The 13,601-nt window shown below is 40.7% G+C and overlaps 2 protein-coding genes across 5 annotated transcripts; one reads left to right on the top strand and one right to left on the bottom strand.

The window, feature by feature from the left end:
- The first annotated feature begins 2,475 nt into the window (after positions 1-2,475).
- Positions 2,476-4,137, top strand: LOC139758349 (snaclec salmorin subunit A-like). Its single transcript, XM_071679641.1, has 4 exons — positions 2,476-2,698; positions 2,954-3,107; positions 3,284-3,392; positions 3,643-4,137. The coding sequence occupies exons 1-4, from the start codon at positions 2,501-2,503 to the stop codon at positions 3,797-3,799; spliced, it is 618 nt and encodes a 205-aa protein (XP_071535742.1). The 5' UTR covers positions 2,476-2,500; the 3' UTR covers positions 3,800-4,137.
- A 1,672-nt stretch (positions 4,138-5,809) lies between these two features.
- On the bottom strand, positions 5,810-11,531 carry LOC139758348 (uncharacterized). 4 transcript variants are annotated; one of them, XM_071679638.1, is made up of 6 exons: positions 11,415-11,531; positions 10,980-11,136; positions 8,575-8,937; positions 7,954-8,128; positions 7,051-7,177; positions 5,810-6,780 (listed from the first exon to the last, which is right to left on the bottom strand). In XM_071679638.1, exons 2-6 carry the CDS (start codon positions 11,052-11,054, stop codon positions 6,612-6,614), a joined length of 909 nt encoding a protein of 302 aa, XP_071535739.1. In that variant the 5' UTR covers positions 11,055-11,136; positions 11,415-11,531; the 3' UTR covers positions 5,810-6,611. The 4 variants fall into 4 exon arrangements, with proteins under 4 accessions (XP_071535739.1, XP_071535738.1, XP_071535740.1 ...); XM_071679637.1 differs by lacking the exon at positions 11,415-11,531 and having other exon boundaries at positions 10,980-11,280; XM_071679639.1 differs by lacking the exons at positions 10,980-11,136; positions 11,415-11,531 and adding an exon at positions 10,026-10,720.
- Between the last annotated feature and the right edge of the window lie 2,070 nt (positions 11,532-13,601).

The raw sequence follows: 13,601 nt of genomic DNA on the forward strand, positions 1-13,601 counted from the left end.
ATATATATATATATATATATATATATATATATATATATATATATATTATATACGTGTGTGTGTGTGTGATTACAATTCGAATGTTACTGGGAGAGAGTTTTACACCAGTGTTACCCCATCTCTTAACCTCATGTAGACACGATGATGATAATCTTGTGTGTACACACACACTCAAGCCTGAGTCAGCGCGTGTGTGTGTGTGTGTGCGTGTGTTTATGACGTATGGACGAGAGACGAGGCAACTAACCGCTTTATCAGGTTACACGAAGAGTTTGAGGCATAATCAAGGAAGATTTCACATGACAGCTACTAGGCTAAGGAAAGTTATTACTTCCATGGCCTCGAGAGAGAAGAGAAATGTGAATGGGGTCCCCCGTGAAAAGAAAACGTTTACACCTAAAGGCAATGAAACAGGTTGGGGGTATATCCTCTACGTCTTAACCATCCGTCCATTTCCATAACCCATCCAGGGGTGCAGTACGGAACAATAATGTGTTGACGATGCAAAAGAAGATAAGTTGTACATCTGGTTTTTGCCAAAGCAAATGTCATCCATGATGCAAGACACAGTTTGAACAGGAGTATAATAAACCTATCCACAGAACTGACACTTGACCATCAAACAACAGTTGTGTTATAGAGCAAGATACTTTTGTCTGTCTCTCTCTCTCTCTCTCTCTCTATTACCCCTGGAGCTCAGACGCGACATATGAGGCCAGCGCGTTCTCAAACTAATGCAGCTGTTTGTCAAGGTAAAGCTGGGGAAGGGGGGGAAGTACCACTTCTTCCCAGAACCTGGTCTCTTCACACACACACACACGCACACAGAAACTAGAACATGAAGAAAGATTTACGAAGTATTACATTCTATTTCTTTTTTTTTTTTGGTCAACGATATACCTCTGTCGGAGACGATATATTTTCATGTACTTGTTTTCAGGGAGTGAGTATCTGTGAGGTGTTTATTTTCTGTCTTCAAGACGATTATTCAGAAGCACAGAATATCAGTAAAACGCATAGTGAACCTGCTTTAGTATCACCTGTAAGATTTGCATATGAGCTGTGGGGGACAGAAAGCCATCGCTAAACACAGTGAAAAGTATTCCCTAAGTGAAATGGAACATACATTTCTTATTGGCTTTCTTTTGCCCATTCTAAAGCAAAGGTGTTTGACAGAAGTAATCATTCTGTTTCAAATATTGGCCGATAGAATCATTTCACCGCCGGGTGTTACCGGGCACCGCCAGTTCGAGGTTCCACTGCTGGTGAAAAGTCACCTTTAGCTGGGCTGTCTTGCTAAAGAACTTCTCGCTTCAAAGAAGTCTCCGTAACCCTGTTACTGGAAGTAGCGCAGCCATGGGTTGAAGGAGGCCCTTGAGTGATTATAATAGATATAAGATAACTATCTACCACCTAACTCAAATTCCATGCATTCTAGGACTGAGGGATGGGCAATGAATCCAAAGAATTAATCATCTATCCCCAAAAGTGATCTTCACTCGAGAGAGAAAACACGCTCCACCCCTCACACAGCAACGTATTATTCCTAAGGTGGGAGACCGGGAAGCGGCAGAGCCTGGAAAATACCCACCCTACCCCCATCTCACACACACACACACGCACACACACACACCCTCCCCACCCCAGCACTTATCCCCACCTCCCCCGAACATAATGGTGAGGGAATACCCAGCTCGCTCGAGTAGCCTGAGGCGGGAGGCGGTCCCTAAGGGGGTGGGGACTGGATACCTGAGCAGTATATAAGGTGGCTCGTGTCGCCTACTGCTATCACATCCTCCCAAGGCACGGTGAGTAGAGGGAGTTGTGCTTGTGACGTAAAGATCAAAGTAAGATATAGTGTAGAGGTTTACAATTGTAAACTTGTTCGTAGTGCTGATAGTAAGAAACTGTAATATTAAGTTTCTTAGTTAAGTATTTAGATTCAAGACTTGCATTGAGTCTTAATTTTTGGGTTTTTTCTTTATATTACATGTACGTCTTGTAATCTTTAACTACGTTACTTCGTGAGTTTCTTGTCTTCCACTATCAGACAGTTTCCAGAGACTATCGCTGCTTCAATTCCCCTTTATATTTGTGTGTAATATACATGTTCACTTAACCTCGCGCGTCGAGTTAAAACCCGAAATTGCTGAAATAATTCCATGTAAATCCCATAACGTGTATAAACCTTTAATCTATCATAACCGAACGATTTCAACGCTCCCTCTTCAACTCCCTTACTCCCACTCAATATTATATACTTCCATAACCTTTTCCCTCGCCCACCCCCTGATTCATTTTCTTTCCATGTCTCCATTTATAACCATCTCCAATTTTTGTCTTTATTACCTTCAAATTTTTCATTTTCTTTTAAAACTATCTTCACTACGGTTTTGTTTCTCCTTGTCCAGAAAATGAAAAACCTATCAAATTCGTTTTAAAGACATACTAACCAAACTGCAACTTTCATAACTGACTTCTTTCTTTCCCTCCCCAGATCATGAAAACCACGATCCTACTGACCCTAGCAGCCGTTGTGGCCTGCCAATACCCTCGTGGTAACCAAGGAGGCCGAATTACTTTCCCTGATTCTCGACAACCAAGCGGACCTTCTCAACCATCGGGTCAAACCCTAGGACAACAATTAGCCAGTCGACCACAGCTCAACACAAAACGCTGCAGATATGCTGCAAATAATGTAATTTTTTTATCATGCATCCTTTAATAATGCAATCTAGATCCTAATATCTCTAAATCATGAGTAATATACTTCCATAATGACATCGTGGAATGCTTGCTTTGATGTTGTATATATAGTCCACGTTCATATACACTATTTACATTTGTATATATTCCTGACTCATTACACTCGCCAGTAATCTAATGAATTTCTCTTCTTCAAATTGTTAACAAACTATTCTACCATTCCTACTTGCATACGAATTTTCCACAGAACAATTACCACTTCTCCTGGTGTAACGATGGAGGACAAAAATATACTTGGTCACAAGCCATCAACTACTGCCAACAGCTTGGACAAGGATGGCATGCTGTAAGCATTGAATCTCGAGAGGAAAACAGCGCTATCACAAAAATTATCGCACGCCGTAAGTATGAAAATAATACAAATTACTTTCTGTATCTACACATTACTGTTGTGAAATTTCGTACCTATAACATCACCTATTCTTTATATTGCACTTGCATTCTATAATTCTCGTATATTCCCACCACCTGGTGTTTTTCTTAAACTTCCATTCTATTATCTTTCCCTCCCCAACAGACGAACTTCCATACATCTGGACAAGTGGAACCCGCCAGTACTCAAAAGAATGGCAGTGGTCAGCCACAAATGCTCCCTTGTACTACACTAACTGGGCTAGAACTGGAGGGTAAGTTACCCATGTAACGCCATCTCGTTAGGGTTGAAAATATCTTAATCTAGTTATCCAATACGTATCTCGTAATAACGCGCATCCTTTGAAATTTACATCTTTACTTTACATAATGATATTCATCTCAAATAGATTACTAGCGACAATGATTAGTTATCCTAACCACACAATCTCTTTCCAATATAATTACCATTGTAATTTCTCCCAGGAACATTAATACTAAAACCTCCCTTTTATCCTCCGCCAGACTTGGCGTACCTCAACCAGACAATAACGAAAACAACAACGAACAGTGCCTCGGAATCCTCAACCATTTCTATCCTGGTGACACCATCACTTGGCATGATATTGGCTGCCACCATTTGAAACCTGTCATCTGCGAATACCAAGGGTATTCTGGTTAAATTCCTTCTGACAACTCTACGGCACCCAATATTTTCTTCGCCTTCCGCCACAGTATAAATCCCCATCAGGATGGATAACACCTCATGAAATTTTTTAAGTGATATATCGGCATCAATTATGAAAATGTAACTATCATTTGTCTTACGATGTTATTTACCACAACTTCATTAACATCATATACCAACAAAGATTCTTTAGACGAGTACTTTTGAAAATACAGTATAAAGGACACGAAGATATTTTATCCATTGTGAAATAACGCCACTATTTTTTTAACTAAGAATATTGTATAAATGTCTCCCTTATTATCCAATAATAAACTACCTTCATAGTCCATGATTATATCTTAATTCCATCTCCTTACTCATAAATACCTATTATCACATTTTACCACTCTTAACTAAATTCCAATAGACTCGTGCCATAACAATCAATTCTATATATCTCTGCTACTTAAAATGATGCAGCCTTTGGCTGCATAACCCTTTAAAAATGTCTCTGGATGCACAGAATCTTTTCATAAAATTCTCCCAAAATTTTAAATGACCAAAAGACCTACTTGCAACAAGATCAAATGTACATTGAAAGTATTGCTTTTCATCATAATCAAATGTACCAGAAATCAATCATGATTTCAAATTGCATTTCCCCCTCTGAAAAGAATTTCATTTACCTATGATCTTACCCATTCCATGTGGTAACCAAAGGCAACTTTGTTGAAACTAGCCGTTGCTCTGTTAGGCTATCCTAACACTATACTTATATTGTAATATCCTAGTCTCTAAATCTTAACCCGATTACCCAATATACATAGTTGGTTACAAAGTTGTTTGTCTCGTATAAAAAGACCGTAACCAATTTACTATTGGACAGTCGGTGAGTGACAGGTAATCTTTTTTTTTTTTTTTTTTTTTTTTTTTTTTTTAAGCGCTTGTCATAAGAGTTTCGCCTAGGACTGCCGTAATAATTCCATCTACAGTTTAAGATACCTAATTGAAAGCATATAGGTTTAAACTCCACATCCATTGAACATCACCGCGGACGCAGCAAGCAATGGACATGTGTAAATCAGGGAAAGGATGATTATCCAACATATAAAACCACACAGGAAGAAACGCTAATGAAATGAATCTAAAGCGTTAGCCTCGACTTGAAGACCAGTGCCTTGGTTTCAGATTAGAAAAAGTGAAGCGGAATCGCTTTTCAATTTATGTAGGAGACTATGAAGGAAGAATCTCTTTTCAATTTATGTATGAGACTGAAGGAAAGTGTTATCAATGTTCAATTTATTACCAAAAAGAGGCCATAACAATGCTCCTGGAAGTGGACATCCAGGAAGAAATGCCCACAATCCATATCGAAAAGGTTAAAATAAAACATTTTTATGAGCACTGGCTTTTGAATTGGCTGGTGGAGCTGAGCAAGGCAGCACTGTCCCTACCTAATATTTACGACATATGGACTAACTTGTGGAACTACCGATCAAGACATTAGATGTCGATGAAAGGTACACGAGATCGGAATCCAAAGATTGGGCAATACATCCGACAAACACACCACATGTAAAATAAAGCAAAAACCTGAAAGAAAAAATATTAGGTTGCAAGAAATGTGTAACACTACTTGAGGGTCGTAATGCCTATGAGATATTCCAATACCACAAAAGCCCTTTATAACATACTTGTTTTCTTTTATTCACTGTAGACAGTAGGTCATCATCCCCAAGAGGAATAGAGACGATAGAAAGAATACAAATATAGCAACAAACTGTGCTGATGTTAAGGTGTTCATTCTGAATCGACTTCTCTCTCTGACGAGGGAGTGTATCTCTCTCATACTTGTTATTCTAAAGGAAGAATCATTCCCATCCGTGCTACTGATGGTAGCTCAGCCTTGAAGCTGGAGGAACCCAGTAAAAAGTGTCCTAGGTTTATATACATATATATGTATATATACATCAATTTTTTCATGGTTGCAAATATGTAGAAAATACCAGAAAAACTAATAGATATATCAATACTTTATTCGTTACTAACGTGACATAGATTAAAACCTGAAAATACAATTACTATTAACTGAGGTATAGACAAGAAAATCATGCTAACTGCCCACATATCAGTTGATGTATAAATTAGTGATTATCTACTTTTCATGACAGCGGCAGGAATCTGAATGTTTCAAGTTAAATGAATCATTGACTGCTTCGGTATTCCTCTACATTCAAGATAGTCTTTTGCTATTGATAGAGATACCTTCCCTACTGACTAAGCCTTACAAGTCTCAGGAAATGTATTAACATATTCTACACGCTAGTCATATACATCAGGGATTGATCTGATTATGAAAAGACAACTACATGATCAAGTTCTTCTAAATACCTCATATTGTCTTTGGTCATTCTCGTTTGTAAATGTATTTTTCTACCACGATTTTAGGCGCACATAACCCTCTAGAAGAGATCCAATTCTTCTTAAGAAGAAACTAAGAGTAACGAGGTATAACACACCCTCCAGCTTTCATGGGAAAGCGACTTCAGAACAAGTTTATGGCACTAATTAATTCCCTTCGCTCCAGGAAGAAGTTGGGAGTACAGTGGAAATGACAGGCAAACGCGTGGCCCATTAAGTCCCTCTTGCATTCATTACTAGACTTAATACTTTTGGTCAAGCGATATATCGTAACTTCGACGATTTCTTCGCCTCTTTTGTTTTTGTGTGTGTCATTATCATCAAGAACGGGTGATTGCAGTCCTGGACGTCGTTTGGATGCACTGCCTCTCCTGGAAGACGAAAAAGGTGGTGGCTACGTTTCTCACTCATAGTACTTTTTAGAAGTCTGACGTTCGCAGATGATAGGTTTCATGTGGTGGCAACCGATGTCGTGCCAAGTAATGCCATCTCCAGGATAGAAGCGGTTGATCACAGAGAGGCACTGTTCGTTGTCGTTCTCGTTGTTGTCGGGTTGGGGACGACCAGGGACCCTGTTATAGGAGAAAGGAGGGGGAAAGAGATGAGATCTTAGCCAATGGACGTCTTTCTTTGATAACGAGGTTTGTACTGCACTTCTATTCATAGAGGAAGGGGAGTGACACCTTCTTCTTATCTACGTATGTACATCATAATAAGTTTGATCATTCATAAAGATAATCTTACTGAATATGAGATAATGTGACTATATACATCTGAATGTATATGAGTTCATTTCTATATATGTATATAACAAGTATATCACCCAAGGAGTGGAGACTCACATGCCAGTCTGACCCCAGTTGTAGTAAGTGGCTTGGTTGCCAGTGGCTGCCCACAACCAGTTGTACAGATTCGTCTTGTAAGGGGCGTGGAGACGGTTGCCACTAGTCCAGATGTAGGGCAGCCGATCTGTGAGGAGGAGAAGTAAGAGTTAAAATTTGGCGAATTAGTGGAAAATGCACAGAGAGCCATTAAAAAAAAAAAAGAAGATGAGTCTGTGGAAAGTTGAGAATGGATCGCTAAGATGAAAATACATTAAGACCTTTATTTTCTACAAAGGTGATAGCATGCCTTTAATCCTTATCTTGCCAGAGAGATAAATTATCTATACCTTTTATAAGCGCGTTCGGGGTCATATACGCGGATCACTACTTACATTAGATAGGAATCGCTAAGACTGCTAAATTCATCGACTGATCTCATACTCGCATATGTTACGACAGATACTAAGGACGATACTTCATCCTCTATGTATATCAGCCTATATCAGAAACTGCATAGAGGAAACTGCGCTGCTCAAACCCTCACATAAATCTAGCGACACCTTAAAGGCTTTTATCATAACTTTATGGTTGATCATAAAATCCTTAACATTTTGCAGTTTCGAGAGTGTAGTTTCCACTACCCAAAAGCACCCTGAGGATACACTCTTTTTTTTCCCCTGTTATTCCTCTTTGTGACAAACTATTGCCCAAAATAAAGTTGGCTTGAATTCAAGGCGACTGCATTGATAGTAATGGTAATACAAAGGATAGAGGACTATCCAAAACTATTCTTTAAAGCATTCTTATCATCATGGTTTATCATTAACACGGACGACTCCCTCTACACTGAATCGCACCATCAGTAAACAGGGAACTCTCGCACTAGCCAGTCACTGACTCAGGGAAGGGCGCCGTACTTACGCTGGTCAATGATGTTTGTGATGTATTGGTTTTCCTCCTCAGTTTCAATGCTCACGCCACCCCATCCGCTGCCCAGCTTCTCGCAGTAACCGTTGGCATCCTCCCACACATACTTCCTGCCACCGTCGCTGCACCAGGAGAAGTGGTATTCGCTCCTACCGAGCTCGAAGTGGACCTGCCGATGGTGATGCTGCGTTTAGAGGCGGAGTACATGGAGAGGAGGGGTGGGTGGTGGAAGGGGAAGAAAGAATAAGGGGTTTGTTTACGTGCTTACGCGAAGGTTATAACTGTGTTTACGTAGCAGATGGGGAAGTTAGACTGAAGGCCAAATGGTTATATAAAGCAACAGTGATTATAATCCTCAAGAAAATATAAGGGAACTATTACATCTTGTGAAAGATAAGGGAAAAGCAAATAATGGATACAAATGGGAGAAAAGGTTACATGTGATGATCAGGACAGATGAAAGATATCAGACGTAACTGTTGATAAGGAAGAAGTTGGAGGTAAGGACAACGTAGCAGAAACAGTGAGACGTGATTCTGAATGAGGTATAAGACAGGCCTGAGTGGATATGTGTGTGTGTGTGTGTGTATGTAGTGAAAGGTGAAACTAGTTTACCTGAGGTCTGATGTATGGTTTGCACTGAAGAAGAGAGAGAACGCCATCTGGTCCACCTCCAATTGGTCCCAGCACTGCTCCATCTCCCTGTCCTCCTGCTGCTAACCCAGTCCCAGGCCTCACTGGTCGGCTTCCAGCTCCTGGCCTCCCTGGCCTGACTGGCAGTCCTAGTCCTTGGTATGAATCGGAATCTGGATACACAATCCTATCGTTGTCAGGTGTGCGAGAGTTTCCTCCCTGGCTGTGGACGCTTCCACCGGGTCTGGGAATGCCTCCATGGGTTCTCCCGAGCCCACGAGACCCATGTTGAACTCTGTGGGAAGCCACAACAGCCACCACCGTCAGCAATAGTAGAGTCTTCATCTGTTAAGGGGGAGGAGAAGAAGAAGAAGCAAGTCAGAATGCCTCGTTCATATCTAATCTTTGTGTTCAAGGTAGCATGACTCAACAAACGTCCTTGATAATGTGACTCAATGACATGATATATTAGAGCCCAAATAGCGATCACCTTCTCTAAAATTCTAACGTTCGTCTCAGATTTGTCTTAGCAGGATAAACGAACACCTTTGAAATGTACGCGGGTAAACGAATGATTGAGAATGCTTTACGCTCAAAATGAAAATGAACGTAAAGATCAAGATCAATGGTCTTACAAAGTAAAGTATTCAAAGTTAGATGTGTATATCTTTTTTTTAGATGCTATTTGATAAAGATTTGAACTGAAATGATTGGAGTGAAAAGCTTTATGTACACGAAGTAGTTATCTCCAACGCGACAACTGTGGAGGTCTTTGACTCACCGTGCCAGGTTAGGATGTGATGTTAAGAACGACCTTAGACCGGCTTTTATACAACTTGGCATCCCACTCACCTTACGCCCGGCGCCCCTCACCGCTTGGGAAATTCGGGTATTTTGTCGCTTGCTGCAAGGTAGGTTCTAGAGAACTGGGAAGCCTGGTTTGGGAATTATCATGTGAGGTAACTCAGAATTTCTTTCTTTCAATCCTTGGAAAGTACGCATTCGAAACAGGTAAATAAGTAAATGGCATTCGTAAACTAAAGACCTAATGTAACGATATGTGACTTCTGTAGTATCCGAAGGGGGACAGTCTTCACTTGATACATTTCTCTGATATGAAGACCTATTGATAAACATTTTCTTATGGTTAGTTGAAACGGGGACGACTTGGCGGAAAGATGGGTAAAGAGAACCGGTGTCTGGATTCATCTTTCCTGCATTTCGAAGGAAAGTTGTGCGTTTTACTCTAAGTAAACTACACTTGATGAATTCGAAGCTACCTTCGCCAGAGCTAATCTTTTCAAATCGGTTGCCAGGTCACATCAAAATGCTAAACTCTACATACATCAGCTTCATATCAATACACGACATATCATTGAAAAAAAAATTCTTCTTATACATTGATAGCTGAATATCCCTTTGATGACGCGTACCTTCGTTGTAGTCTTTGGTTTGTAATGAAAAGGAATCCACATCATCAATGGTTATATTTCCGTTTATTTCACAGCTTACAAATACGTGACGGCGAATATTCTACCCACGATACATATGTTGGTAGTTAGGAGTCACAAACTACTCAGTTGCAACATATATCTACTGACGTCATATATAAATTATCTGAGATAATCATTGCGATTCATGTGTTTTTATCACGTTAAGCCAGGGATCAGTATGGTCTTGGCTTGGCTTTCCTTCTCCTTGTCTCAGCAAGGTCTGGCAAACACCGGATATTCCCACATTGTACGTGTAGGTATGAAATATTTTCCATCTGTGACCAGGGATGATGTTATGTTGGGGGTTAAAGACGGCCGAACAGATGGCCTCATTCCCTCACATCTACTCCCTAGCAGCCATGCTTAAATGTACAGAAACCAGAACCTCCTATGTATAAACATGTCCCAAGCACTTCTCCGTGATTTCCAGTGACTGATTCGTAAGCCCTTGTTCAGCCCATTGGCAGCAAGCCACAGACACAGACAATCGAGACTTCTGATGTGATCGTAGACACTCCAGGAGATGCTACTGAGTACAAGGTGTAAGGACACCTGGTCTCCTACGATGGGGAATACCGAAACGGAATCCCAACTTAGGATCCAACATACCAGTGAAACTTTGTTTATAGACCACGGTCTTTGGGTGCGACAGATACGGTGAATATATATATATATATATATATATATATATATATATATATATATATATATATATATATATTCAATTCTGTCTCAAGAATGGAATTTTTGCTTCTAATGAAATTTTAGTTAAGAAGAATTATCAGGAGTATCTAATTCCCTCACTCCCTAATGCCTTGTGGGGAGAGGGGTCTTCCCTGGTCCATCTCGTGGCCAGGACATTTCCACAGGCTCGATGAACTTAGCCATACTAACTGGAAGAGGACCCTTGTCGTTCGCAGATGACTGGCATGGTGCAATGGCATGCGATGTCGTGTCAGGTGGTCTCATCTCCCTCAAAGAAGTGGTTCAAGATGCCAAGCACCGCTCGTTTCTATTCTCGACGTTATCGGGTTGAGGGATGCCGCCGAGCCTGGTGAACAGGAAGAAGGAAGGGTGTTAATGGTTAGCTTGGCTGATCGATGAAGAGCCGCTTTGACGATTCCGCCCTGGGGTTCGAATTCATGGAGTGTCTGCTCGGCCTACTCGCTCTTGTGAGTGCGACCTACTCACTCATGTGAGTGTATGTGGGTGGGTTTATAGGGACGAGTGAACATTCTTGGCAGTCACAGATGCGAACACTTTATCATGCAGATCTCTGTATGACTGCCTGTTCTGAGGTTGTGAATAGCTAAAGACGCTACTACTCACCTACCAGTTCTGGCCCAGTTGTTGAATGTGAAGGGTCTGCCCGTACCAATCCACGTCCACACATCTATAGTTTGTTGTTGCGCGTAGTTGCCCATCTGGGAAACGAAGTAACCACCCGTCCAGATGTATGGTAGTCGGTCTGGTTTAGCAGAGAGAGCGGGAGGTGTTGGTGGAAAAAGCAATTTAAGGAATACAATATCACTACTTCATTCATCTTTAGAGATGCTTAAGGCGTTTTTTAAATCACCGAGTTGATTGTTATATATATATATATATATATATATATATATATATATATATATATATATATATATATATATATGTATATATATATGTCATAGTTAGTTTCAAGGGTCTGGGATAGACGTTGAGGGGGGATGTGTGTGTGTGTGTGATGACTGAGACTACAAAATTTGCTTCTGAAGATTCGTATAGAGTTATCCTTTACGAAAATTCATGATGGTAAAGTTCCATATCAAGGATCCCTAGGAAAACTTGAGTCACACCTTAAAGACTGATTCGTTCTTACGTGGGAGACTGATCATCAACAAGTCAATGGTTAGAGGTAAATAAGTATTGTACTGCAGGAATCGATTGTGGGAACAGTCTTCGTTTTGGTATGTATACCAATGACGTTGATAATGGGTTTTGTTGTACGGCAACAGAATTCGCTGATTTTAAGGGATTCCTCAAAGTTGTAAGGGATTCTTCAAAGTTTTAAGGGATTCCTAAACTGAAATATGTGAGGGTAAAATTTTAAGTAAGTTAACCCAAGTCACTGGTCCTGATATAGACCATGTTAACTAGTCCCTGATAAGTGATGGTTGAGGGGGCTTCCTAGTTGTTCATCGAAGCAAGACTTAATTCTGTAATCATAACGAGAGTGAGTCACTTGCATGCAGTATGAGTCTCCGTTACAATGTGAGGTGGTAGAAGAAGTGGCTCTGTCCTTACCCTTTATGAAACCTTTAAGGTCGGCGAATGCTTCTTAAGGACTGGCTATTTGTTTCTTATGTTACTTGACTCCTGTGATATTTTTTTCTTGCGTTTGGCTCGTTGTCAGTTTGATGTTTATGCACAGAGATATTTTGGCTCTTACAGACGACACTTCACCGAACGTGTTATGAGACGCAGTTATGACACACAAGAGTAGAAGCTACACCCTGGACAGCATCAGCTACGTTACACCACACACACACAAACACACATACACACACGCGTACGAGCGCGCACTTGGCTTAGGCTGGGTTATATGCGTGCATGCACACACAGGAGTGATGGCACGGTACATATATACAAGGTTAAGAAGAGATGTGGTAACATCAATGTGAAACTCTCTCCCTGTACCACACGAATAGTAATTGAAAAGTATGAACCAAGCATATAGAATAGAATGGGGATTAGAAATCAGGTATATGATATCGTTATCTCTCTCTCTCTCTCTCTCTCTCTCTCTCTCTCTCTCTCTCTCTCTTAGTAGCGGGTTTAACTTACCGTCATAAGATCGGCCACAGCGATACCTTGCTGTGATTGACACATACTCAACAACTGCCAAAATACACTAAGTAACGAGATTGTGTGTTAGTAGAGATATGTTCAAGGTTCATTTTCTATATAGTGACCGACATGGCACCGGCAAAACGTAGCCCCCAAATCATGCTCATCTTGGATGAAAGGAAAAGAAGAATGAGAGAAAAAAAAATATGAAGTAATTAATCCGAGATCCTGAGTTGTTTGGTGGGAGACATGGCGTTTTTGCTCTTGATGATTGGCCTTCAAGCTCATATATGTATTTCCCAACCGCGCTACCACCAGCAGCTCACGAGCGAGTTGCATGAATTTCCCAACCACTCTTCTTCTGCCAGCAACTCACGTGTGATTCCATGACGTGTGCAAAGTAGCTCCCGACCAGGTAGGTAGTCCCAGGAGACTGAGAGATAAGAGACTACACTGACGTACCGTCGAATACGAATCACTGTGTTCCATCATCACTATCCTTTGGTCATGCACGAATCAAACAGGTCTTGCCTTTATCCCCCTTTAGTCTTACAGTCCTCCCCTGTAATGCCGTATTCATATGTATATAGAGACTGTCTACTCGGCATATGATTGACAAGTTCTTATAGGGATAGATGTATGTATATGTTTGTGTGTATGTGTGTGTGTACATGTACGTATAAATGCACG

The sequence above is a fragment of the Panulirus ornatus genome, chromosome 30, assembly GCF_036320965.1.
Source record: "Panulirus ornatus isolate Po-2019 chromosome 30, ASM3632096v1, whole genome shotgun sequence".
NCBI lineage: Eukaryota > Metazoa > Arthropoda > Malacostraca > Decapoda > Palinuridae > Panulirus > Panulirus ornatus.